This window comes from Hippopotamus amphibius, chromosome 2 (assembly GCF_030028045.1).
Source record: "Hippopotamus amphibius kiboko isolate mHipAmp2 chromosome 2, mHipAmp2.hap2, whole genome shotgun sequence".
In the NCBI taxonomy this organism is placed as follows: Eukaryota; Metazoa; Chordata; class Mammalia; order Artiodactyla; family Hippopotamidae; genus Hippopotamus; species Hippopotamus amphibius.
The window spans coordinates 112647189-112671257 of record NC_080187.1 but is presented as its reverse complement, the minus strand read 5'-3'; the positions used below and the strand labels follow the sequence as shown (position 1 = coordinate 112671257).

Sequence of the window (24069 nt, the reverse complement as noted above, 5' to 3'; positions counted from 1 at the left end):
GGTAATGAAGTGGAGAGAAGTGGATAAGTGTTGAACACTTCCATGACTTGAAGGCAGGGGCTTCCCTGTGTCACAGGCCCAGCCAGACACGCGTTTGCACAGCACCAGAAAGACAGTGGTCACACAGGGTCACAGGTAGGCTCTCAGGAGCCAGAAGACGGGGCCAGCCTCACACACTAGGGAATGATTTTCAGGCCAGAATGGTCTACCCAGTTGGTCTAAGTGTGAAGATGAAGAAAAGACACAGGTTCTCAAAACGCTGACTCCCCCTGACACCCTGAGCGTGCCAGAGGACACACTTCACAGAAGAACGAAGGAGGAAAGCAAGGGAAGAAAGGAACACCGGGAAACAGGGCACAAGATCCAACACAAAGGAACGGCGTCTCCGGCCTCAGCGCAAGGGCCAGTCCCAGGGAGGCACTTGGCTCCTGGTGCAGAGGGTGTGGGGAGGCTGAGGACAGGATGCCAGTATGTCTGCACTGATCAGGCACTGAACTGCGGGGTCTGGTGTGGAATTAGTGACAGCTACGAACCAAGCAAATAGAAATCAGCACAGTGGTTACCTACATGGGAAACAAAAGTACAGGAGGGGAAATCATAATAGACTACGGGGTCAGCCATCCTAATAATGTAACGCAGGGAATTCTCTGGTGGTCAAGTGGTTAGCACTCTGAGCTCTCACTGCCCAGGGCCCAGGTTCAATCCCTGATCAGGGAACTAAGATCCCAGAAGCTGCACGGCCAAAAAAACAAAAAAAAGATTATGTTCTTTTTTTTTTTTTTTTTTTTTTTTTTTGGCACACGGGCTTAGTTGCTCCGTGGCATGTGGGATCTTCCTGCAGCTGGGATCGAACCCGTGACCTCTGCATTGGCAGGCGGATTCTTAACCACTGCGCCACCTAGGAAGCCCAAGATTATGTTCTAATAATGTAGAGTCTTCTATTGGGAGGACATGGGGTTGGCAGCCAGCATGCGTGCGTGTGCGCACACGGGCACAGGTGTGTGTGTGCAGGCGTGCGTACACACACACGCATGCACCAGGGAGGCAGGCTGTGAAAAGCAAACGCATCCATCTCAGTGAAAGCCGAGAGGCAATCCCCAGACTGAGATGTCCCCCACGAGCCTGCTGCTCGAGGGACGGGGGTAAACTGAAAAGTCGCGGCCGGGAGAGCGCACTCACCCAGTCTGGTCACGGAGACCCGCACCTTGGAGGTCTTGTTCCCTGCCCTGGAGACAGCGGTGCAGCGGTACTCGGCGCTTTCCCGGAGGGCGTCTCGCAGCCAGCTGAGCACGTGGGCCCTGCCATCTGGCAGCGCATGGGTCTGCGTGGGGACACACACCTCCAGCTCGCGCCCGTTCTTCTCCCAGAGAAAGTGAACATCCGCAGGACCTGGGGGTACACAGACCACCTTCACCCTGGGGACCCTCACTAGGGGTCATGGGAGCCATGGGAACTACCCTGGCACGGGAGGCTGGGGGGTGTGGGGGCTTCCCAGATTCGGGGCCTCGTCCCAGCTGGACCCAAAGTGACAGGGCAGCTTTCCCACAAGTCCCTGTCCTTCCCCTGGAGGAGGCCTGGGGGTGGCTCTCCGCTGTGATTCCCAGTGACCCTTGGGATTAAAGGGGTGCAAGCCTGTGAGTGCCTTGCGCCCCGTGGCTTCCTGCTCCTTGACCTTGCTCAGGTACCTTTTTCAAAGCATACCTGTGTGGCCGTGTCCCCAGGACACATTCTAGGCCATCAGCGGGCACCCCCTTTTCCTTTCCAAAAGGGGGTGCACCCCAATGGAGTGTCTGGTGGCCATGCTCTAGGGCAGGTGTCTGTTTTGCACAGAGGGTCTGGGTCTGGGAACTTCATCTGCCCGCCTGGCCCTGCTGCCACCACCTTTGGCCTAAAGCTCTGCCTCTGCAGGGCCACTCCCTCTCCCTGGGGCATCGAGAGGTCAGAGCTCGCCTGCCCCAATGGGGCCTGGCTGGGCTGCCAGGCCCAGGGGTGGGACTGCCACCAGGAACTCCCAGGCGCACCAGGGTGGGAAGAAGGGCTGAGGAGAGTGGACCAGAGGAGGGGAAGGGCCCAGGCAGAAGCCCCTTCCCAAAGCACGGCAGGGTCCTGTGCACATGCCACCCCCAAATCCCATACACTTTCCACAATGGCCGGGGGTGGAGGGCTGTGGAGACCAGTGCGTGGAAAGCCTGGAGCAAGATTGGGCTCTGCTGCCGACACTGGAAGCAGCCTCTGCAAGTCACCTCCTTGATGGGACCGCCTTCCCCATCCAAACCGCAGCTGGATGAGCCTGCAGTTTCAGGCTTCACCCTGGGCCCCAAGGGCTGTGCTGAGACAGGCCCAACTCCCATCCTTACTTAAGAACAAACAAGTCAGGGCGCCTCCACTAAGATCTGCTTACTTGCTGGCTTCCACTCAAAAGTGGCTGAAAACAGGACAAGGTCAGATTCAAACGCCCAGAGGACGCCACCAGGCTCCTTCCTGGGATTCGTGCAGATGCTGCGCTGAGCTGGGGCAGAGCAAAGGCCAGGCCAGGCCCTAGACAGGAGCAGCAGCTGCCTGCCCTGGGTACCCAGGCGGCTCAAAGCCAGGCAGGAGGAGGATGCAGGACCCACTCCCTGCGGGCTCCAGGGGACACGCAGGGTAGGGTGGGGGTGCCAGGCCAGGCCCTGCCAGCCCACGCTGCTACCCTGACTGCCTCTCCCAGGCGGGCACCCTAACAGTGTGGACGAGGGGGACCCTCTGGCCTTGCCCAGGGACCCAGCTCCCCGTCAGCTGCCTGCTGTTCCACGTGGACAGCACCACCCTGGGCGGGAAGGCTGGGAGGCCGACCCAGACCACAGCAGCCCTGCCTGGTCACTATCCTGCCTGAGAATCAGCTTTTAAAAGCTAGATTCCATCTCAAATGCCCACCAACCTGGGAAGGACATAAAACGTGGTTTCGTGCGGGGTGGTCCACAATGCAAACACTACATCTACCTGTGGCTGGAGTTCACCGAGCAGGACAAAAGATAGAGACAAAGGATTAAAAACCAGCACGAAAACAAGTGGCATCTGGGCGTGCTTGCATGTGGGTGCACGTGTGTGCACGCACGGCCAGGTGCGGGCGGTGGGCAGAGACATTTCTCTGTCACGTGCTGGGCTGTTTAGAAGAGGGAGAGACTTCTAGTTTAGATATGATTACTTATGATAAATCCTCACCAGCCAGGTCCCTGTGTGACCAGCTTGGGACCTATCCACCTTTGTCCGGTCCCTGCATCAGTGACCCACCATATTCAGAATCCTCAAAGAAACTTCCTCCCAAGGGAAAGTCAGACCCTTGACCTGGACAATCGTAGGAATGAATCTGAGATGAAGGTCAGAACCCACTGAAGCCGTTTCTGTGGGAACTGGGAAACGCCCCACAAGGGCCCGAGTGCTGCGGCAGCGCCCCGCATCGCCATTTATCAGGGATCACGTTTAAGAAGATTTAGTAACACAGAAAAACACTAATAGCGTTATGTTAAACCAAAGCAATATATGAGTACATAGTGTGGTACGTGCGTGTGTGCGTGTGTGTGGACACGTTCATGTGAGAGAAGACCGGGGCGGCAGCTGGCTGCACTTGGGGGTGATTAGGCTTTGCTCTTTATACTTTCCCGAAGTTTCCGAATTCATTACAACAAATACTGCTTTTATAATAAAAATAAAATGCCATTTGGAAGAAAGACTTGTGCCACCAGCTCTGGAGGGACTTCTGAAAGCTGTTCCGAAGTGTTTCACCCAGCAGCCCCCGGCCGTCCTGGCCCAAGTGGATGAGCCCTCGGGGTTCTGTTTGTTTTCTGTGCAGAATTTTTGGGATTTTTGGTGTTTTGTTCTATCACTATAATTTTGCATAATGTAAGTTTTTGTATAATATACAAAACAAAGCGTTTTGTGCTGTATCCATAGATAACTCTATATATACTCTCTCTATACATTCAGATATACATACTTGTATGTATACACACATGCACGTGTACACATGCCCATGTCTGTGTGCCTGTCAACCAGGCAGAGGTATTTCCTTCCTTTAACTGAATGCACTTGGTGACACCACGTTTTATTTAGTAATTCCCGGACCGGTGGGCATCCTGGTGGAGTCTGACTTTCAAAGCTGATACGCCCGAGGCATTGTTGATTAATAACGTGAGACTTGTCTCTGAACAAACACTGAAGTCGGGTCTCGTCCCCTCGCCCTGCCCAGTGGTGACGAGCACCGAGCCCCCCAGGACGAGGGCCACGAACATGGGTCACAGGCGCCTCTGAAAGGTTCTGATGACCAACGCTGGGACAGAGAACCCAGGTGGACTGCACTGGGGACGATTCGTCACCCTGAAGCACACACGGGCCAGGACTTCTCGGGAGCCAAATTCTTCTTTGACCCACAGGTGCTGGGGCACAAACATGGATGGAAACACGCACCTCTCTCGTGAGGACAGCATCAAGCACCGGTAACTTCTCTAAATGTGTATGTAACTGTAGTAAAATATTAAAAATGCTGAAGTACTTACGTTCCATTCATTCTTTTTTAAAACTATCCAACTCATTCTGAATGCAGAGGAGATTAAAGAGAGAGGGAAAGTGACAGTTAAAACCGGTCAGCAGGGCCACCACACGATGTCAGTGGGGCCCAGGAGCCGCAGGCCACACCCACCTGTCCCACGGGGCCTGCTCCTTGGATATTCAGGGTGCTGGGCCCACGCCTCCCAGCCACCTGTGGGATGGGGCCGCCGGGAGTCTCGGGCCGCAGCCCCCACCTCAAGATTGCAAGACTGTTGGCTCCATCCTGCCCCCACCTGTCTAAGGAAACCCACTGGTGCAGAGCGGACGCTACTGTGTGACAGAACCAGAACGCTTCCATGCAATGGCCTCTCCCCAAGGGAAGCCAACCCATCCTAGAGGCGCAGGACCTGAGAGCCCAGCTGGAGGGGAGTGTAACAGGATCCACCGCTTGTCCTCAGGCCCCATCCTGCCAGCTGCCCCACTGCCTTCCGTGCAGCTCCAGGCAGGCAAGCCTTCCTCCAGGCATCCTCTTGCGTGTGGTCAACTCTGACCCCCGGCCAGCTGCCCTGAGGCCAGCCCACCTTCCATACTCACGCCCAGGGTCCTGCCAGCTTCTGGGCAGCCAGGTACACCCCGGGGGGGGGGGGGGCTGTTCTCCAAACACCCAGAGTCTGCAAGCACCAAAGACACTTGCTCCAGATTCCGCTGCGTGGCCCAGAGTCCGCAACTGTACAGAACTCAAGAGGACCTGCCCGGGACAGGAAAGGGGCTCTCCCAGGTCTCCACCGCCCCAGAGACATCAGCTTTCCTCCTCAGCACGTCTCAAGCCCCCTCACACGGGAGCTGGGGCCCTGTGGCCAGCTGACGAGTGACCCCAAAATATCTTGATCCTAAATCCTGGGACCTTACATGGCAAGAGGCATTTTACAGACAATGTCATGGGCAGTGTGGGGAGGGGTGGGAGATGCCTGCATGGCTGCCAGCTTCACGGAGTCGGGGAGAGTCCCTTCTGCAGATGACACTCCTGCACACACAGATTTCCAGAAGCCAAGGGCCAGGACTGCCGTGTTGTAAAGGCATGGGGATTATCACAAACAACAGAAGACAGAGAGAGCTTCTGGCAGAACCACTTCATCCAACACTCTAAGCACTGAGACTCGGGCAGGGGCCCAGCTCTGCCTTGCCCCAGCGTGGAGGGGCGTCCCGACTCTTCCTGGAAAATGATCAACTCACGGGTCAACTATGCCCCCGCCAGGGCTTGACCCTGGCCTTGGAAGGAACTGTTGCTGCAGGAGCTCCGAGGCTCAGGCCGCTTCTGACCCTTGGACCCCAGGGGCTTAAAGGGCTCTGATTTTTAACACTGTAGTTAAAACATGAAAGGCTATCCAAGACCTGAATATCCAAATCTTACCTAAAGTAGAGAGGATCCATTCTTAGCTTTAAAAATGACACGGGTCTAACTCTGACATAGAAAAATGATCACATCAGGAATGAGGGCAGGGCCCTTAGGGTAGAGAGAAACTCTACCTTGGTTAAAAAATCACACAGATGTATTTATTTCTGTGTGTATATATGTACACGGTGCGTGTGCGGACACACGATTTGCAGAGATGCATAGGGACGCATCCTCGACCGCTGTGACACACAGGCTCGCTTCCTTCTACTGAGCTTCGCGGTATTGCACTTTGCAGATATTACATTTTTTATAAACTGAAGGTGGGTGGCAACCCTGCATTGAGCAAGTCTACTGGCACCATTTTTCCAATGGCATTTGCTCACTCTGTGTCTCTGTGTCATATTTTGGTAATCTCACAAGATTTTAAACTTTTTCATTATTATTATAATTTTACAGTGACCATGGTTAGTGAACTTTGATGTTACTACTTCAGCTTGCTGAAGGCTCAGATGATGATTAGCATTTTCTAGCAATAAGGTATTTTTACATGAAGGTACATCACGCTACTGCATACGTAACAGAGTACAGTAGCATGTAAACATAACTTTCAGATACATTGGGAAGTCAAAAAATTGGTGCAACTCACATTATTGCGGGGCTCTGAAACTGAACTCACAACATCTCCAAGGTATGCCTGCATGGCTTATCGGTATTTTTAGCCAAAATAAAGGTAAGTGTGCTCATGTGCACATAGTGGGAGGTTTCTTTGCTTATCTGTACTATTCTAATTTTGCCACCAGGAGCATAGATTATTTCAGAAAAGTGAAACATGACTATATGCCTTCGTAGTTTCTCCAGCTCAGAACTCCTTTTCTATATTTGTCAGTATTTTGCTAACTCTCCACTGTGCACGTGCACTGCTTTCAAATGGAAGGCAGCCAGCAGGTAGGAGAACCACCCCAGATCCTGGAACTCATCCTCCCCGCACTCAAGACTCAGGGCCTGTGAATGGAAGCATGGCCACAAGGTGTGGCGTGCAGGGTGCTTTGGACTGAAAAGAAACATACACACACATACACACACACACGGATGTCTGCATACATGTCCACACAAGAACACACATACAGGCACACGTGTGTGCACAGAGATATGTCAGCATACAAAGCACACACACACACACATACACCCATCAACATACACACAGGCGCGTACACACATTCCACCAGCATAATCTGGAGATGCAAAGAAGACGGGGAGCTGAGAAGCCCCTCGGAGTCACCCAGCCACGAGGCTGTGCCCGCCGTGAGAAGCCGACCTGGCCTTAGCTGGGCCAGAGCTTGAGATGGTTTCATAAGCCCAGCTCTGCAGTGACATCCAGGCCAAAGCCACAAGAGAGCAACCTGGATGGGGAGATGCCTGCAAGCAGAGGCAGGAGCCAACGCTTCTGCAGAGCCCCAGCCTGACAAGAAACTTGGTCTTTAGTTCTGGTGTCTTCCGGGACTCGGGGGAGGGGATGGCCAGAGACGCTGCTTTTTTAAACACCGTGTACTTGAACTCCCATGTTGCATAGTGAAGCAGCTTTGGCTCGTGAGCTAGGTTTGGGGGAAGAGGGCAGTGCCGGCCTAAATCTGGACGTGTTATTGGGGGCACCCAAGCCAGTGACCTGCAGCAGGACGGGCCTGGGGACAGAAGGGACAAGGTCTCGTTCACTCTGCCCCTCAGCAGCAGGTTGCAGTCGGGGAGAGCAGGTTCCCCACGTGCAGGCATGAAGCCACTCCGTTGAGGGGCGAGTCCTCACAGGCCCGTCTATGGGGTCCCTGAGGGCCTGCATCCACCAGCAAGGGGCCCTGGTGACCCCATCACTGAGCCTCTCTCCCTTCCCACCACCGAGGAGGTTCCCCAGTGTGACTGTGGACGATGCTGCCACACACCGTGGGACGGGCCTGTGGGGCTGAAGCCATTCCTGGGCACCTGTCCCGAGGGAGTGAGGTGGCTGAGAACAGCATGCAGGTGACCTGGGGCCACACAGACGTGCTCCTCACAGGCCTGTCTGCAAACGTCCCCTTCACAGGCGACTTCCCTGCCCGCCACCCGTGGCCCACTCAGAGCCACCAGTGGCCACACGTGTGGGGTCATGGCAGACACAGCCACTCAAAGGCTTGGGAGCCAAATCCACAGGGAAACAGGCAGCAGCTTAACACTCGGCAGCTCGCTGCGATTCTCAGAAAAGGGAAAAATCGAGATTTGCTTTTCCTCCTCACGAACTTCATTCCTTGCCTCTGAGCAAGGACGAGCCACCAGGCCTGGAATGTGCCACGTGCTTTCTCTCCGCTGCTACTGATGACTTAGAAGACGGCCCCCTGGGGAGAATGGGCCGCCGGGTGCTGCCCAAAGCCCGGGACACACTCGGAACGTGGGTTTGGCGGACGCCCCATCCCAATACCACCCAACACAGTGCCAACACCTCCTAGGTCCGAGGGGGCAGACCAGACGCCCAATCTTTTCTGCGTTTAAACATCTTGAAGCAAGTCGTCAACACAGTTCCCATTCCGGAGGCTCTAGGGTTAATGTTTTAAATCTCCAGATGCCACGTCAAACCCAAATTGTTAGCCGACACAGAAGTAGCCCCATGTACCAGCAATTGGCAAGCCGCGCTCTGTAAATCAGGTTTGGCGCAAGGCTGCACCTGCACAGCGGCAGCCATCAGGCTGCAAGGCTACAGCTGAGTAGTTGCAACAGAAACCCCGAAGCTGAAGAGCTTGGCCCTCCGTGGGAAACACGCGTCGGGGCCCGCCGTCCACAGGAACAGCCTCGGGGTAACAGATTAGTGTCGCCGCGGGTCACCGGAGAGGTGCAGCCAGGAAGTCCGTGCTCGGGGAGCAGGCCCCGGCCCCCCGCCCCCAGCTGGACAGGTGCCCCGCTCACCTGTGGCCTGGCAGAAGAGGTGGAAGGTCCCCAGGGCATGCACGTGCTGGGCCTGGTCGCTGAGGAAGGGCGGCAGCAAGGTGACCTGCAGGCGGCTGTCAGGCCCCGGGCCCGAGGCCGGCCAGGGACTTCGGGGAGAGGAAGATGAGTCAGGGCCCAGACAGGACAGGGAAGAGGACCCCGGAGGGGGGAAGGGCAGAGAAGATGAGGCTGCGAGACAGAGGACAGAAAAGAGAGAGGGCTCTGAGGCAGACGTCGTCAGGAAGGCGCCGCATGCTGGAGAAGGGGGACGAAGCGCAGGAAAGAAAGGGGCCCAGGCCGCGCAGGGAGGCGGGGGGAGAGCCGCAGGGAACCACGCGCCCGCCTCAAGGATATAAGCTTCTGTTTATTCGGTTACTTTCCAAATGTATACAATTCAAAGTAGAAAAATAAAAACAAAGTAAATCTTATAAAACACAAATGTTTACACCAAAGTGGTCGAATCCGATCATGCTGGAAGATGACACTGTCCACACAAGCACACACATACACAGAGTTTATTGCTCTGTGCCACGGAAAGAAAGGCTCCTCTTGTGGGCGTCCGGAAAGCAGGAGGTGGAGTGGGACGTCGGTGACGGTAAGACCATGCCGCCCACCCGCACCTTTAAAGACCTTTAAAGACGGCGCCAGGCGCGGCAGGCCTGGGGCAGTGGCATCTGTGGGGCGGGGACTGTGGTCACCGGCCCAGCCATTCCCAGCCGCCCCGCTCTCTTCCAGTTGTGGACAGCTCAGTTAGGCCAAGCGGAGAGTCTGGGCAGGCAGAGGGCATGAGATGGAAGCAAAAAGAGAAAGGAGATGTTCAGATGACCAAGACATCCTGGTATGAATGTTCTGCCTGGACACGAGGTTCTGACCAGTGGCCGTGGGCATTGGATTGTAACGGGCTCATCCTCTCAGCTCTGGGCCAGCCCGGCTCCACCCAGAGCTCGCTGGGGCCCTGGCCCTCCCTCCAAACCCCGCCCGGTGTCGTGGGACAGTCCTTCGCAGCCTTCTCCTCAAAAGAGTTAAAACAAGAGTAAGAAGGTACAGAAAGAAAATCTCTCTAAAACGATGCTTCCCTCAAGGAACAAAATTAAAAAAAAAAAAAAAAAAGGCGTGCTCAAGAGATGGTTTTGTCTAATTTCTAAAAGCACAAAAGAATGCATTTAGCAAAAGTAAGTTTATCCCTGAGAATCTTAAGCAACGTAAGCCATACCTTATCCTAATATACAACAAAATCCAGAAGATGTACATCTTCCAAATATTAAAACATCTGCTTTAGTAATTTAAAAAATAAATGACCCATGCCAACACAATTAAAGCAAAAATCCTAAAAAGTAATTTCGTGGAAGAAAAGGTTCGTGCCAACCTGGACAACAGGCGATAAGTTACCAATCTGATAAACTAAAACGTCATTTCCAATCTGGAATTAAATTATCTTTCAGTGGCTGCTACGAGGAGGGTACGCTCAAGGCCCAGCTCTTCCCGGGCCAGTGGCGGCCTGGCCGTCTTCCCGCCGCAGAGCGGCCTCGGGCGAACCTGCAGGCGTGATTCCAAGGGCCCCACCGCCCAGGGAGGCCAGACGCGAGGCCCGCTGTTTTCCGAAAGGACAAAGAGAAACCACGTCACAAGCGCGACCCAAGAGAAAAGACACAGAAGACTGAGGTTTGCTGATGACGGCTACCTACGCAGCACTGGACGGGGACTGAACTGGCAACACAAAGACCTCCCGGAGAGCGGCGGGCGCCTCAGTCCCCATCCGCATCCGAGTCGGCGAACTTCAGCTCACACGTGACGTCGAACGGCCGGTCCCGGACCGGTCCCGGGAGCTCGTCGATCTTCTGCGAGTCCTCCCGGTCGGTGGGCAGCCTGCTGGCCATGGTGTCCTGCTCTGTCTCGTAGCCCGTGTCCAGGGCCGGCTTGGGCTGCCCGCCGTTCTGCTGGGAGAAGCTGCCCTGCTCCACCAGCGTCTCCTTCACGCTCCGCTCGCAGTCTGAGAAGTCCGACGTGGACTTCTTCTTCCCGAGGAGCATGGCTGAGCGGAATTTTAAGCACTGTTCGGGCAGGTAGCCCTTATAGCAGTTGTAGAGGATGAGGCAGAGGAAGAGGACGAAGAAGAAGAGGAAGAGACACATGAGGAGGCGGTTGTCACTGGACGTGAGATACATCGTCTTCTCCGAGTGGACCTGGGGGACCGTGTTGATGACGATCTTTGGTTCACAGGACGTGCTGGTGGGCCCCGCGGGGCTGGACGGGGGCGCCACGGCACTGGGCGTGGTGACCCGCACGGCTGGGGTCTGGGGAGGGGCGCCCCGGGTGGGCCCTGTCGTCACTTTGGAAGTGAGCCTACTACCTTCAGTCCGTGTGGCCGGTGAGGTAGAGGCCACCGGGGTGCGCGGGACCCCCTTGACCTCCAGAACATGCTTGGCCACCACCTGCAAGACCGTCTTGTTCTTGACCCTCTCCTCCGACAGGCACTGGTACACCCCACTGTCTCCTTCCGACAGGTTGAAGATGAGCAAGTTCTTTCTGCCCACCAGGCTGTACTTGGGGCTTTCGGCCTTGAGCACACCATTCTGGAACTTCCACACCACCCGGGCCAGGTTGGACTTTTGGGAGCATTTGAGTTCAGCTGTGCCGCCATGCTTGAAAAAATGCTGCAGGTAACTTTCTTTAATTTTATCTGGAACATCAAAATAAATGTGCACAGCATCAACAACCCGGCCCCATACTTCTTTCAAGACTAGGTTAACACGCACAAGAAGACACAAGGCTTTCACCCCGTGGAGCAACATGGACTCTTCCAGAACAGCTAAGGAGATAAAGACATGTGTGACCGAAAAGCAAAGATGAGACCCCCATGGCAGCCCCTGTGGACAAAGAGATCGAAGGCAACTCTGAGCAGAAGAAATCCTGTTTCTCACCCTGGTTTCCCAGGAGGAACCTCCCCAGGCCGGGGAGGCTGGGCAGCCGCCAGCTATGCCGTCTGGCGGTGGCGCGGAATCAAACACAACGGGCTTCTGCTAGCAGCTGCCGGGAGGGCCGGCCGTTCCGTGGGCCTCCACACCCTCCTCCTAAACTTGTCTTAACGGATGACAGCTTTCGAGTTAGGGACGGGAGGGCAGGAGCCCAGGGCACTCCTGCCTGCCTTCAGCTGGGACGCCCTGACCTCCTGGCAGGGGTGGGATCTCCCGAGGGGAACGGGGACTAATGGCTCGTGAGCTCCTCCCTCCTGTCCACAAGAGGGGCAGGTTTTGTTTAACATGCCCCAAGCTAAGCAGGAGAGAAGAGCTGCATCTCGAGAGCCGACGGCACAGTTTGGGATGGAGCGTGCCTTCCAGTAAACGAACACACTCTGCGTGGCTTCAACACCCTGTTCTGTGATAAAAGGGACAGAGAAACATCACAGGGTCTGCCACGATGACCTCTGCTCTGAGTAGAGAAAGAAAAACAATGTACAAAATGCCACACCAGCAAAGCATCATGAAATGGTTACGAGACCTGGCTGTCCCTGAAGGGAAGGCAGCGGGGATGAGCAACTTACCAGGGCAGGCGGACGCGTCCCCGCTCATCTCCTGAATCAAACCCCTGCAAGACAACGGGCACAGGTTACACAGTGAGCGTGCTGGACGCCGGGCGGGGCACCTGCATGCAGCGGGGAGATACCTGCTGGGGCCGTCAGTCTGGTGCAGGGCGATGCAGGCGGCCGCGGCTGGGCTCCAGGCACAATAGGGGTCCCGGGCTAGCACGCAGTCCTGGCAGGTGCTGTGCTTTCCGCAGAAGGCCACGGGGGCCTGCACCACGCCCGAGTTGGAACCGGCATAGACAAACCTTCTGCCCTGTGGGTGTGAAACAGATGAGAACAGTGGGCACGGGGTAGGGGGAGCCCTCCATGTGCCAGGTGCTTCTCTAGCTCAGGCGGAGTGATGACAAAGCGTCTCCCTGAGCTTCTGGAGGAGGAAGTGGAGCGAGGCCAGGTCAGATCCAAGACAAATCTGCACTGCAGCATCGTGACAGTACAGGCAGCGTGTGGTTTTCGGGTGGAATCCACAGGCTGACTCAGAGTATGCCGGGCCCTGGTCCAAATCCCTCCTTCCCCTTCGGAGCGCCCACCCTCATCCTACCTGGCAGCAGGGCATCTCTGCCCTTCCTCTGCCCCCTCTGCACGCAGGAAGACCCGCTAGCCTGACACTCCCAGCAGCCCTCCCAGCCTCACTAGGCCAGAGGCCGAAGGGCATGGCCTCTGAAGCCCATCTCGTGCCTGCCACACGTGAGCACAGCACGCAGACGGCCCGTGTCAGGGTGTGAATCCAGCCAGGCTGCAGTGAACATCAGTGGAGTGAACGGAGCTCTACTACATGGAGTAAAACAAGTGAGGAGGCATTCGCTTCTCACGCATCTGTGTTCACGAGAAATGAATGCGGCTGGAGAAATGGACAGCCACGCTCGGAAGCAGACAGCAAAGCAGGCTCCTCCGTGTTCTGGAACGCTGGGCCGGGGAGGTCTCCACCCTCGGGCCGATGCTGCCAGCACCCGCAGCGCCGGCAGGGAGCTGGGCGCACGGGCAGCCAGGGCAGGCTGATTTTCCCGCTGTGCTCAGCTAGAATGAGGGCTCCCCCAGGGAGTCCACCTGAAAGTTCAGCGGCAGACTCAGGGCCGGCAAGTCAGGTACAGCATTTTCTCTCTCCTCTGCCGGTGAGCCTCTGTCTCACCTTGACCTTCTAGAAAGGCCTTTGGTTAACGTCAAAAGATTCTCAAGTTTACACAGAGCTTGGTATTTTAGACACAGTCTCTATCCTTGGAGGACACGTTCTGAATCGACGTCAGAGTCTGGCTGGAGTGCAAAGTCTCCGGTGTTACCCCAGATCTCCTGGCCTGTGAGGCCTCGAAGGCCCAGGGGTCACGGACGCCCCGTGTGTGAGCAAAGCCACGAGCAAGGGCGGTCCCCTCTGCCGCGGATTCAAACTGTGCTGACAGGTGGCGGAGAAGGCCCGGCCCAGTGCCAACCTCTCCGTGTCGGCAGAGACCTGGGCAGATGAGGCCACGCGAGCCCCGTATTCGTAAGAAGGAATCGGGATGACATCTCAGATCACAGGTCAGATCACATGGCTCAGAGGTGAGGAAAAATTTCCTGGGGGGACAGGCCGTGTGGGCACCTGCACTGGGGCCCTGGCACTCACGCAGAGCAGAGCAGGTGCCCCAGGGAGCCTCACGTGACACCTCCCCCACGCAGGTGCCCTGGGTTGGGGAGGGTAGCCCACCCCCAGACAGGCTCCATCCTCCCTGCCCCACAGCCCGCTCAGCTCCCAGCCCTCGCTCCTCAACAGGGCAGGGCTGAGCCCCCAGCTCCTCCTCGATTCCAAAGAACGTGGAACAGAAAAGTGGCTTGTGATCCTGCGGCAGTGACCGCTGCAGGCAAGGCCCGGGGGTGGACACACAAGTCAGTGGGCCAGAGGGAACCAGGTGTCTGTGCAGCCTCAAGGTCGCCCACAAGTTAGTGCCAGCGGCTATGGGGGCTGAACGTGGCCCCCAGATTCTTCAACTCCTCCCTCCAGGAGCTGGCGCTTGGCTCTCCCTCCCAACCCGGGGACTGGACCCACGGACCACAGGGTGCGGGGACAGTGTGGAAGGAGAAACCAAGCAACTCTGAGAAGTCACGTTGATTCCACGTCCCCAAGACAACAGTCGTCTCCCGGAAACGCTCGACCCCAATCTGAACACAAAAGAACACCAGATATATCCATTCCACAAAACGCTGATCAGTTCTCTCCAAAAGTGTCAACGTCACCAAGACGAGCGCAGACAGGGGAGCTGTCCAGACCAGAGGGGACACTGAGGCCACATGGGGCCCTGGAGCCAAAAAGCACGTCGTGGGAGTTCGGGGATCGGGCGTGTGTGGAGGTGAGTGCGGGCGCTGTGCCGCCAACCTCCTCGGGTTAGATAGGCGCGTGCTGGGAAGGGCCACAGGCCCCTGTACTATCACCCCAACTCTTCTGTGAGAGAAAACAAGCCGGCCGGGTACCACCCAGCACCTGCGAGCTCTGCCGAGCGCACATGTGCCCTGGTGCCCTCCCGCCGGCCTCTCATGGTTCCCACCCTCTGGGTGACTGTGCCCTCAGCTGCAGCACTGGGCTCCTGTGGTCACATCTCAGTCTCTGCACACCCGGGAGGGTGATGGGGTAGACATGGCCAGAGCTGGAGGAGCTCCTGCCAAAACAACCCTTCCCTCTCCTTTGTTGTACAGGCAGTACCTCACCATCAAAGAGCATCCCCAGGAAAATCACACTCAGCAGGCTCCCTGGGCCCAGAGCACACCTGTCATGTACGCACAAGAGACCGGAGAGCAGGGCGGTCCAAGCAGCAGGGGGAGAGGCAACCCAAGTGTCCACCAGTGGGTGAAGACACCAGCTGTGGCGTACGCACAGCGTGGAATAGTACTCAGCCTTGAAAAGGATGAGAATCCCACCGGCTGCTACAACACGGATGAACCTTTAAGACATTCTGCTGAGTGACATAAGCCAGTCACAAAAGGACGAATGTTGTAGGATGCCCCTTATACGAGGTTCTGGGAGTAGTCAAACACACACAGAAAGCAGAATGGTGGGCGCCGGGGGCTGGAGAATGGGAGGAATGGGGAGTTAGTGTTTAATGGGTTTGGGGTTTCGGTTTTGCAAGATGAAGAAGTTCTGGAGATGGACAGGAGTGAGGACTGCACGGTGTGAATGTACTTAACGCTACTAAAGCGTACACTCTGAAATAATTAAAATGGTACCACTTATGTGACATACATTTACCACAAGAAAAACGTGCATTTGTCATCAGGGAGGAGGCAGTGATAAGGGACCCCCCCTCCCCTGCGGGGGCCGTGCGCTGGCCCCTCCAGTGCTCTCCCAGCCCTGGGGCAGCTGCTCACAAGCTCTCTGCCACGACGGCCAGGCATGACCAACCTGGAAGAGCCTGCTGGCGGGGGATGAAGGGGGGAGAGGGTGTCTTCTTACCCCAAACAGCCACTTCCTGCTGCCACGGCCAGTATTCCAAAGCCACCCTGAGCCCCCAGCACAGAAGAGGGTGTGGGACCCCGGGCAACTGAACCACACCCCAGCGCAGAGGGGGCTCCTGTGGGACGGGCATTTCACTCCCTGGGGCGCCAGGCTCTCTGCATGACCAGTCCTGACCTCGGGCAGGTGGGCACAGGACCGACCTGAAAGACCTCCCACAGGCCGCCCACAGGCCCCCTCCCTCCCTCCTCCTTCCCCCGTGCCTCCCATGAGACCAGCACCCACATGCCCTGGAAGACATGGGTTCAGGACAGCAGGGCCAGCTGAGTCCCTGAATGATGTAGAGCAGAGCTGAGCCCTGTTCTCCCCACACGTCCGCACTGGGGGCCTGGGCTTCGTTCTGATGAGTATTTGACCATTTGGAGCCTCAAGGGTGCTTGCCCCAGCCTGGCTGAAACACCTGAGCAACGTGGCGGTGGCCAAAAGGGCTCCTGGCTTTCCTTGTTTCAACAACGATGCAGGTGGGCCCGGGGGAAAGGAGGCCAAAAGCACCCTCCCGAGAGGCACAGATGTCCAAGAGCCTAACTTCATTAGGCTATTTCATCCTCCTTCCCTTTCAGAACTGGAGAAAACACATACTGCGGAAGCCGAGAGGGAAGGTGACCCTGCAACAGGAGTCTGAAAACCAGGTCCAATTCCTCAAGCTCATGACGACCGGGAGAGGATGAAAGACTGAGGGTGCCGTTTGCAAATACGCGCCCGAGAGGTCGCCTTCTTGTCTTTCTCGCTATCAGGGGCCCCTTCCTGCTGCCCACGGCTTGGGGAGGAGTGAGCCTGGGCCCCACAAGCCGGGTGGAGGCGCCCACCAGGAGCCAGGGCAGGGAGGATGCTCTGAGGGGCCGGAAGAACCACCTCTTTCCAGCGTGAAGAGAGGATGATGGCCTGGGAGTGCTGTGGGTCCAATGGGAAAACCTCAGCAACAGGGCGACACCATACAAAGCGGGGACAGGCTGGCCTGGTGCCCCCGAGCATGGCTTTACAAACGGGGTGTGGGTGGCAGAGGCCGCGCGACAGGTGGGCCTGCAGTACAGGGAAGCGTGAGGCATGGCCAGGCTGCCAATTTCTGGTGCTGACCAGAGTCTGTCAGCCCAGGGGTCAGAGTGTGGGGAGGCACAGGGCAGGGCTGGGACCCTCCCAGGGGCTGCCAACCTTCACTGTACAGGGGAGGAAACTGAGGCAGGACTGGCCCGCCCAGGCTCACAGTCACGCACCTGGAGCCAGGATGTGGGCGAGGCGACCTGGTGCCCAGCCTGTGCTCTGGTCTTCACTGCCCCACCCCGGTTATAAACCAGGCGGCACATTTCCCAAAGGCCACTTTGGATGGACAGCAGGGCAAATTCAGCCCGCTGGCTGTTTCTGTACAGCCCACCAACTAACAACAGGTCTCACATTTTCAACTGGTTGAAGAAAAATCAAATGAATAATATTTTATGACATATGAAAACTCCATGAACTGCAAAGCTCAGTGCGCAGAAATAAGGCTTTGCTAGAACATAACGGGGCTCACTTGCTTCCGGACTGTCCACAGCTGCTCTCGAGCTACAACAGCACAGGCAGCAGAGCCTCAAACATTCACTCTTGGCCCTTTATGGAGAAAGCATGCTGGCCCTGGGGAAGGACACAGCGCCTCATCAAAGGGGGCTTTACAGACACGGTGCCTCGTTACATAGAGGGCAGTTTTCTGTGCAGACGAGGAAGCTGCAAGGAGGGCACATCCACGGACGGGGTCTCAACCTCACCAAGTTCCGGCACAAGGAAGCGCTTTCACGGCCCAGTGAGCCCCCGACTGCATCTTACATCAGTTCTAACAGCTCAGCGAGGTCCTGCAACTTGTAGGACACAGTTTGCCTTCCCTCCAGCCCACACTCCACAGTTCATAGAAGGACCTTCCCTTCACCCCACACTCCACAGCTCACGGAAGGACTTCCTTCAGCCAAGCCTGGAGTTCGGCTCATCTGGGCCAGATGGACGATGGGGCCTGCCTCGCCCCGCCCAGCCTGTGGTCACTGAGACAAGGGGCCACCCAGCCGGCTGCCCAGTCACTTTACCTGCTTGGAGGACAGCAGCAGGGTCTGGACCGGCTCAAAGTCCTGGAAGAGCTGGGTCTCCTCGATGATGTGGACGTCATTCTCGAGGCTGATGGCTTTGTGCAGGGCCCCCCGGTCTGCAAGGTCAAAGCTGCAGGTCAGTCCCCGGGAGGAGAGGACGGTGCTGGGCTGTCGGCCACAGCAGCAAAGATCACCCTTCTTCCTCCCACCCCTTCCTCCGACAGGAGGCTTAGAAACAGACGATGTTTTTGCATTAGACACAGAAAAGGAAGAACCATTGGCAAAATAGACAACTGGCAGCCCAACTGGCATTCTTATCCCCATTTTTTTCTTAAAAATAAACAGCCCTTTGTTGATTCTAATACCCTTCATCAGCGTAGTCGACACTGCATCACCCAAACAAACGTGACATGGTTCTTGGGTCCCACCGGCCTCTGGGGGTGCCATTCTCATGCCGGGAGCCCCAGGCAGGGGAGGCCGGGGCTGGACAGCACCCAGGGCTGAGCACAGAGCCCACCAGCTACTGCTGCACTTGCCCGCCATTCCCTTTCCAGAAAACTTATGTCCGAGTCTACAGGCTACCAGAACAGATGTGCCTCCCAGGACAGGGCAGGACAGGTCTGGAAGCCAGCCGCGCACGCAGGGAGGCAGGACGTGCCCATCGGAGGGCTCTCATCCCACCTCCACAGGCACCACCTGGCCTCCCTTTGCACCAGCCCAGACCTATCAGACCTGAATTTCTAGATCTGGGCCAGGACCTGCATGCTGAGCCAGTGCCCCAGGTGATCTGACGGTCACAGAGATCTGAAGCCAGCCAGGTATGGTGACTTCTCAGAAATCCTTCCACGCTCTACCAAACCACTCGGGCACCCGGGGGAGGCGCTGGCTGCGTGCAGAAGAGATGAGCTGGGCTTGCCCCCGTTCTCACCCAGGGCCCGGGACCCACCTGTGCCGACAAACATGACATCGTGGATGTTCCCGTCCAGGGCCTGGGTCCTGTCCACCACGATCTGCGTGTAGTTCACATCGCTCTTGATCAGCCGGGGCCTGCTGTCTATCGGGGTCACGGAGTCGTCCATCAGAGGGTGGTCTTTGACAAACTGCAGAGTCTTGTCCGGCAGGTTCAGGGAGCTGGAGAAGTTGGCCGCCCGCGCCTCCCGGTTGATGCACTGCAGGGAGCACAGCCCCGTCACCACGGGGAGCACGTGCGTGCGGCACGCGCTCCACACAAGAGTCAAGGCTTCCCCCAGGTGCAGGACTGGGGACTGCATGGTGGATTTCTTGAAAAAATGGCAACACCGAGCTGACCTTTCCCCAGGAATCTGAAGACAGTTATAAAGCAAGTAGAAAATGCAACTGTCTTTTTATCCGCAAGACACAACTGCCTTACGATACATAGTGAAGTGATTTTCATCTATTCATACGTGAAAGAAGCATATCAGATTTTTAAAGTTGAAAAACGCACACTTGTCACTCCCCCAGAAGAGAAGCCTGGAAAAACGGCTAAAAACAGTCCAGTTCTAAATATAAATAGCATCAAGGCCAAGAGCACGAAGGGTTCTTTTTTCTGTCCTACCTCCTGATGTGCGTTAACTAAAATTCACGACCACAGGTGAGCACCTTCTGCTTAACGACACGCGTGAAAGGAACGGACCCTTGTCAACAGAGGTGCACCCCAGAGAGGGGGACCGTCCTGGGGGTGAGCCCCGAGCGCCAGGCCGCCTCCCCAGGTCACAGCCCCAGCCATGGGCCACAGACACGGCCCGTCTCCCCAGGGACATAACAGATGGGAGCAGCCACGTCGGCCTGGACGCTCACGCTCATTTCCACATGAAATTCACTACTTTTAGGAGAAAAAAAGAAATGTGACTCATATTAACGAATGGAGAGTATCGCTTATTTCTTTGCCAAGAAATCGTGTGTTTCTCTGCAAGAAACAGAAAATGAGACGGATCTAATTTCATTACGCAACGTTAACCTCACAGAACACCCGGTGCCAGCCAGAAGAGCCTCCTCGTTCGGGAAGTCTGTAGCAGCAGCTGTTACGCAACACGAGGACGAGAAGAGCCCAGGAAAAGGACAGCGCGCCCACGGCCCTTCCCAGTCCCAGGTGGACGCCCACTCCCCGTGGAGACAGCCCGCGGCCACTCACCGCCCCGGGCCGCGGCGTGGGCACGGCCCCGTTATAGCGCACCCACTTGGTGTGGGACTGCTCCACCGTGGCGCTCTGCATGTACTTCCCGCGGGAGAAGACCGCCTCGGCCGTGGACAGGTTGTAGACGCACACGGCCGACAGCCCCACGTTGTTCCTGGGGAGGAGGGGACGACGTGACTGCCCTGACGGGGGCAGTGTGGCGAAAACACCCCCGCCCCCGCCCACCCCAGGCACTCACAGCTGTGGGGTGAAGACCCCGTAGAACACGGGCTCCTTCAGGCCCGGAGACCTGAGGATGAAGACATCCCGCAGCACGTTGAAGACGAGGTTGCTGTCTGGCCGGGAGCAGATCAGCCTGGCCTTCAGGAAGGAGGTCCACTTCTTCTGTAAGGTCCTCAGGCCGCCCTGGTCCCCCTGTAACCCCAAAGACGTGCGTGGTAGGAGGAGGGCAGACTCCCCCCGTGAGCAGGTGATAAGTGATGTACTCGGGCCCAGAGCAGCTCTGCCTGAATGAAAGGAAGCCAAGGCTGAAAAGGCAAGCTGGCTGCAGACCACTCACTAGTGACCCCGGCACCTCCTTCCACACCAGCTCCGGTCAAGGATTAAAGCACAAAACCAAACCAACAAAACCCTCTTGACGAGCAGTCACCCAACTGCAGCCAGAACAACAGTCCGACTCTGCCCACGCTCAGTGTCGTGCAGCGGATGCGCCGCCGTCCTCGCACACTGCTTTGGCCCTGTGGTTCGTGTGCTTCTCCAGACTCACGACCCACCCGTGAGGGACCAGCAGAGCCAGGAGCCAGTGGACGCACGGGCTCCCCCTTCGGTCTCAGCCCAATATGCACAGGTGTGGTCTCCCCCAAAAGGCACTCCTTGTGGGAGATCAGATCTTCACTTCCTTCCAGCCCCCAAGTTATCTGCTGAGGTGCTCTGGACCTGCCACGTTCTCCAAAACACTTTTTAGTGAACTGACCACCACTGATCACCCACCAACAATCGTGAAACCCCCCTGATGTGACTTGGTCTGGAGATAAGTACTGAGACTCTGACAATTGGATGCGGAAGAACATGAAATCGATGTGCCCTACTTATTCTGGACACAATGAAAATGCACCCCTCCCCATCATTACACTGGAAAGGAAAAACCCCAATTTCAACAGAATTTGGTTTACACAGTGCAGAAAAACCGACTTCCTATAAACCAGGGACGGTTTCACGGATGTGTGTTAAGAACAGAGCCCTGAGGACAGTCATTGTCACACACGGCTCAGGTGCTCCCTCGGTCTCCAGGAAGGCCTGGAGGGAGGACGAAGGTCCAAGCCCGCGGCCCGTCCACACTACCATCTGTGGCACGGAAGGCTGAAGTGGTCAGGAAATGGACATCTCGGAGGAAGTGTGGAGCCTGGGTGCCATGCTCTCACCAAGGCGGGGATGGGCTCACCTTGCAGACCCTCGCTACTCGCGGGATCATCAGCTTGAAGACAAACTCGTACTCCACAGACACCTCCGTGAAGAAGAAGTAGACCCTGTCGTCCCCGCTGTCCCCGCCCTCTGGGCTCTCTCGTATCACGTCAGCAAACACGAAGCTGGGCTCTGCAGGGAACAGACGCTCCAGTTATCCCTGTGCACACTGAGGGCCCGGGCCCCTCCGATCAAGGACGTGGGAGGGTGCCTGTGTCACACCCCAAATAGACTTCAGGGCCAAGGAATGATGCTGGTGCCCCTCTTGCCTTCCTCGGCCTAAGGAGATGCCTGAGATGGTGGGTCTGAAGAGCAGCCTCCTGGTCCAGCCCAAGAACTGAGGGCTGTGCCTTTCAACTGGTAGGCAGCCTGGCAGCCCCAGCGAGCCAGATCCCACCATTCCTGGAGACCCACGGGAAGATATGCATTTGCCAGTTTAAACAGCATGTGCCTAAAACAAACAAACTCCCAACCCCCAGATCCAGGTGTCCCAAGGCTCTGGCTGGCTGGTCAGCACCCAGGAGAAAAGTCCCCTGTGAGCAGCTGTGAGCCACTTGCATCGTGAGTCCAGCGTGCACATGTGATGTCCAGAGATAACGATATCCTATCACATGCTGATCTAACGAGCCTGAGCTCGCCATTCTGACCTCCCAGAGCTGTTTTCAAGGAGGGATAAAGGCAGGCTTAAAACAGAGTTTGCTTAGCGGAGGAGAAACAAAGACACCCCCGGATGCTGGCTGTGGAGTTCCAGAAGCACCCCCACCGTACCGGGGCTGATGTGAGCCCGGGGACACAGGAGGGTGAGCCGCAGACACCCTCCCGTGAGAGTGGGAGCTGGCAAAAGGGGAACCAGAGTGAGGGCTCTGTTGGCGAGGAAGCCACCCCAAGCGGAGACACACCTTCCATGACCTGCTTCTTACCGTTAAGCCAAGGAATCGCGTACTCTGTCCTCAGGGGACTGTGGGAAGAATTTCGGGAGATGATGGGCTCGCTTCCCAAAAAGTTATATGATGTCCCAGAATAAAGCTCTCCATCTTCAGCGGCCCAGGAGGAAAGAGGAAAAGGGAGTCAACACCAGTGCTGGGGACACTCAGCCCCACATTCTCCTCCCAACATAACACAAGTCCTCCCAGGAAATGGAGAGACCACCGCCGTGCTTCTGGGTGCGTGTTTCTCTTTCCTGAGTCTCCTGTTCTGTTTCTCTGATGTGGGTAATTTTATGCCCATGTTAAACGGCCAGGGGCAATAAGTTACACAAGCAAGGTACTCCCGCATCCAGTAAAATAACAAACACAACGCGGGTGCACACGGGGCTCCTGGCCTGCTCGCCTCCCAGGCAGGCCACGGCTCAGTCACAAACGTCCCTCGAGCGGGAGCACTGCCTCAATGTGACCGAGTATGATGTGGACAAACGACACGTATAAAATCCTCTCTTCCCACAAATCTAACTCAAGGACTGTGGAGGAGGTGGCTTATCCCATCGAACGATGAATTCAAAAGCTCGTATCAGAGGGTCTACAGAGAGGCTCCCGAACCTGCTGTGAGGACAGTGAACATGGGAACGTAGTGGAGGGAGACCACTGTGGAGGAGGAGGGACGGAGCCTCCTGGGTCCAGCAGAGCTAAGCCGGGGACGGACTCTGAGAGCAGAACTCACCAACCATGACAGACGTGTAGCTTTGTGCTGGGTCGAAGGGACACCTTCCTTTGCCATCTTCATTTTTCCCCAGGAATTTAAAGGATGTTAAGTTCTATAATTGAATGAAAAGAAAGAGTATCGTAAAATGTCTGAATTTCTGTGGTCATAATGTATCTTTGTTGGACCATTTAATTTACAGACTCACTCTTTTTGGGGGACAGGAGAACACATGTGCGGCCAATGACCTGGTCCCAGGTCTGGATGCCAGTGCCTGGGCACCCTCTGACACCCTTGAGAGCGCCTCCAGATCTTGGAGCCTCAGTTTACTCCCCTATAGGATGGAGACAGCAATGCCGATGGCTCTAAGGTTGTAGAACAGCCAGGGCAAACCAAATATAGGATGTGCTCCAGAGGGGATCGGAAGGCCATGTGCAGAACTTTAACATCAACAAAGACGCCTTCAAAGCAGCGGGACAGCAGGCTATCCAATAAACAGGTCACAGGGAAAAAGGAGCAGCATCTCCATCTCATTCCACCCACCAAAACATACTCCAGATGGAGCGATGATTTGAATACTAAAAATGGAATCATGCGACACCAACAGAAGTACAGGTGACCATTTCAGTCTTGGGATAATCTCTCCTCACCTGACAAGAGAGCCCAAAGCCAAGTAAGGAAAAAAATGGACAGATCTAGTACACAAAGCACAGGAAAATGTCCACAGAAGAACGAGACAGAGATCGACAGTGACAAAGTGAGGGAAATGCTTGCAAAATGACAGGTGAGGCATTTCCATCCCTGATTACGTGAGAAGCTTGTACAAATGAGTAAGAAAGCACTCCCAGG

At 56.3% G+C, this 24069-nt stretch overlaps 1 protein-coding gene across 7 annotated transcripts in view; it reads right to left on the bottom strand.

Moving 5' to 3' along the window:
• The window catches only part of SEMA4D (semaphorin 4D), a 120088-nt gene that overhangs the window by 4472 nt on the left and 91547 nt on the right, over positions 1–24069 (bottom strand). For 4 of the 7 annotated variants that reach the window (XM_057720407.1, XM_057720408.1, XM_057720409.1 and 1 more), the window contains 10 exons: positions 23242–23335; positions 22506–22619; positions 21566–21717; positions 20363–20538; positions 20122–20278; positions 18916–19138; positions 17970–18085; positions 12530–12702; positions 12408–12451; positions 9200–11546 (listed from right to left, as the gene is read on the bottom strand). In XM_057720407.1, the coding sequence (XP_057576390.1) occupies positions 10612–11546; positions 12408–12451; positions 12530–12702; positions 17970–18085; positions 18916–19138; positions 20122–20278; positions 20363–20538; positions 21566–21717; positions 22506–22619; positions 23242–23335 (2184 nt within the window). In that variant the 3' untranslated portion in view covers positions 9200–10611. Of the gene's footprint in view, positions 1–1179; positions 1390–4549; positions 4570–8845; positions 9056–9199; positions 11547–12407; positions 12452–12529; positions 12703–17969; positions 18086–18915; positions 19139–20121; positions 20279–20362; positions 20539–21565; positions 21718–22505; positions 22620–23241; positions 23336–24069 lie in introns of those variants that run through there. The other 3 variants (XM_057720412.1, XM_057720413.1, XM_057720414.1) reach the window with 3 other exon arrangements.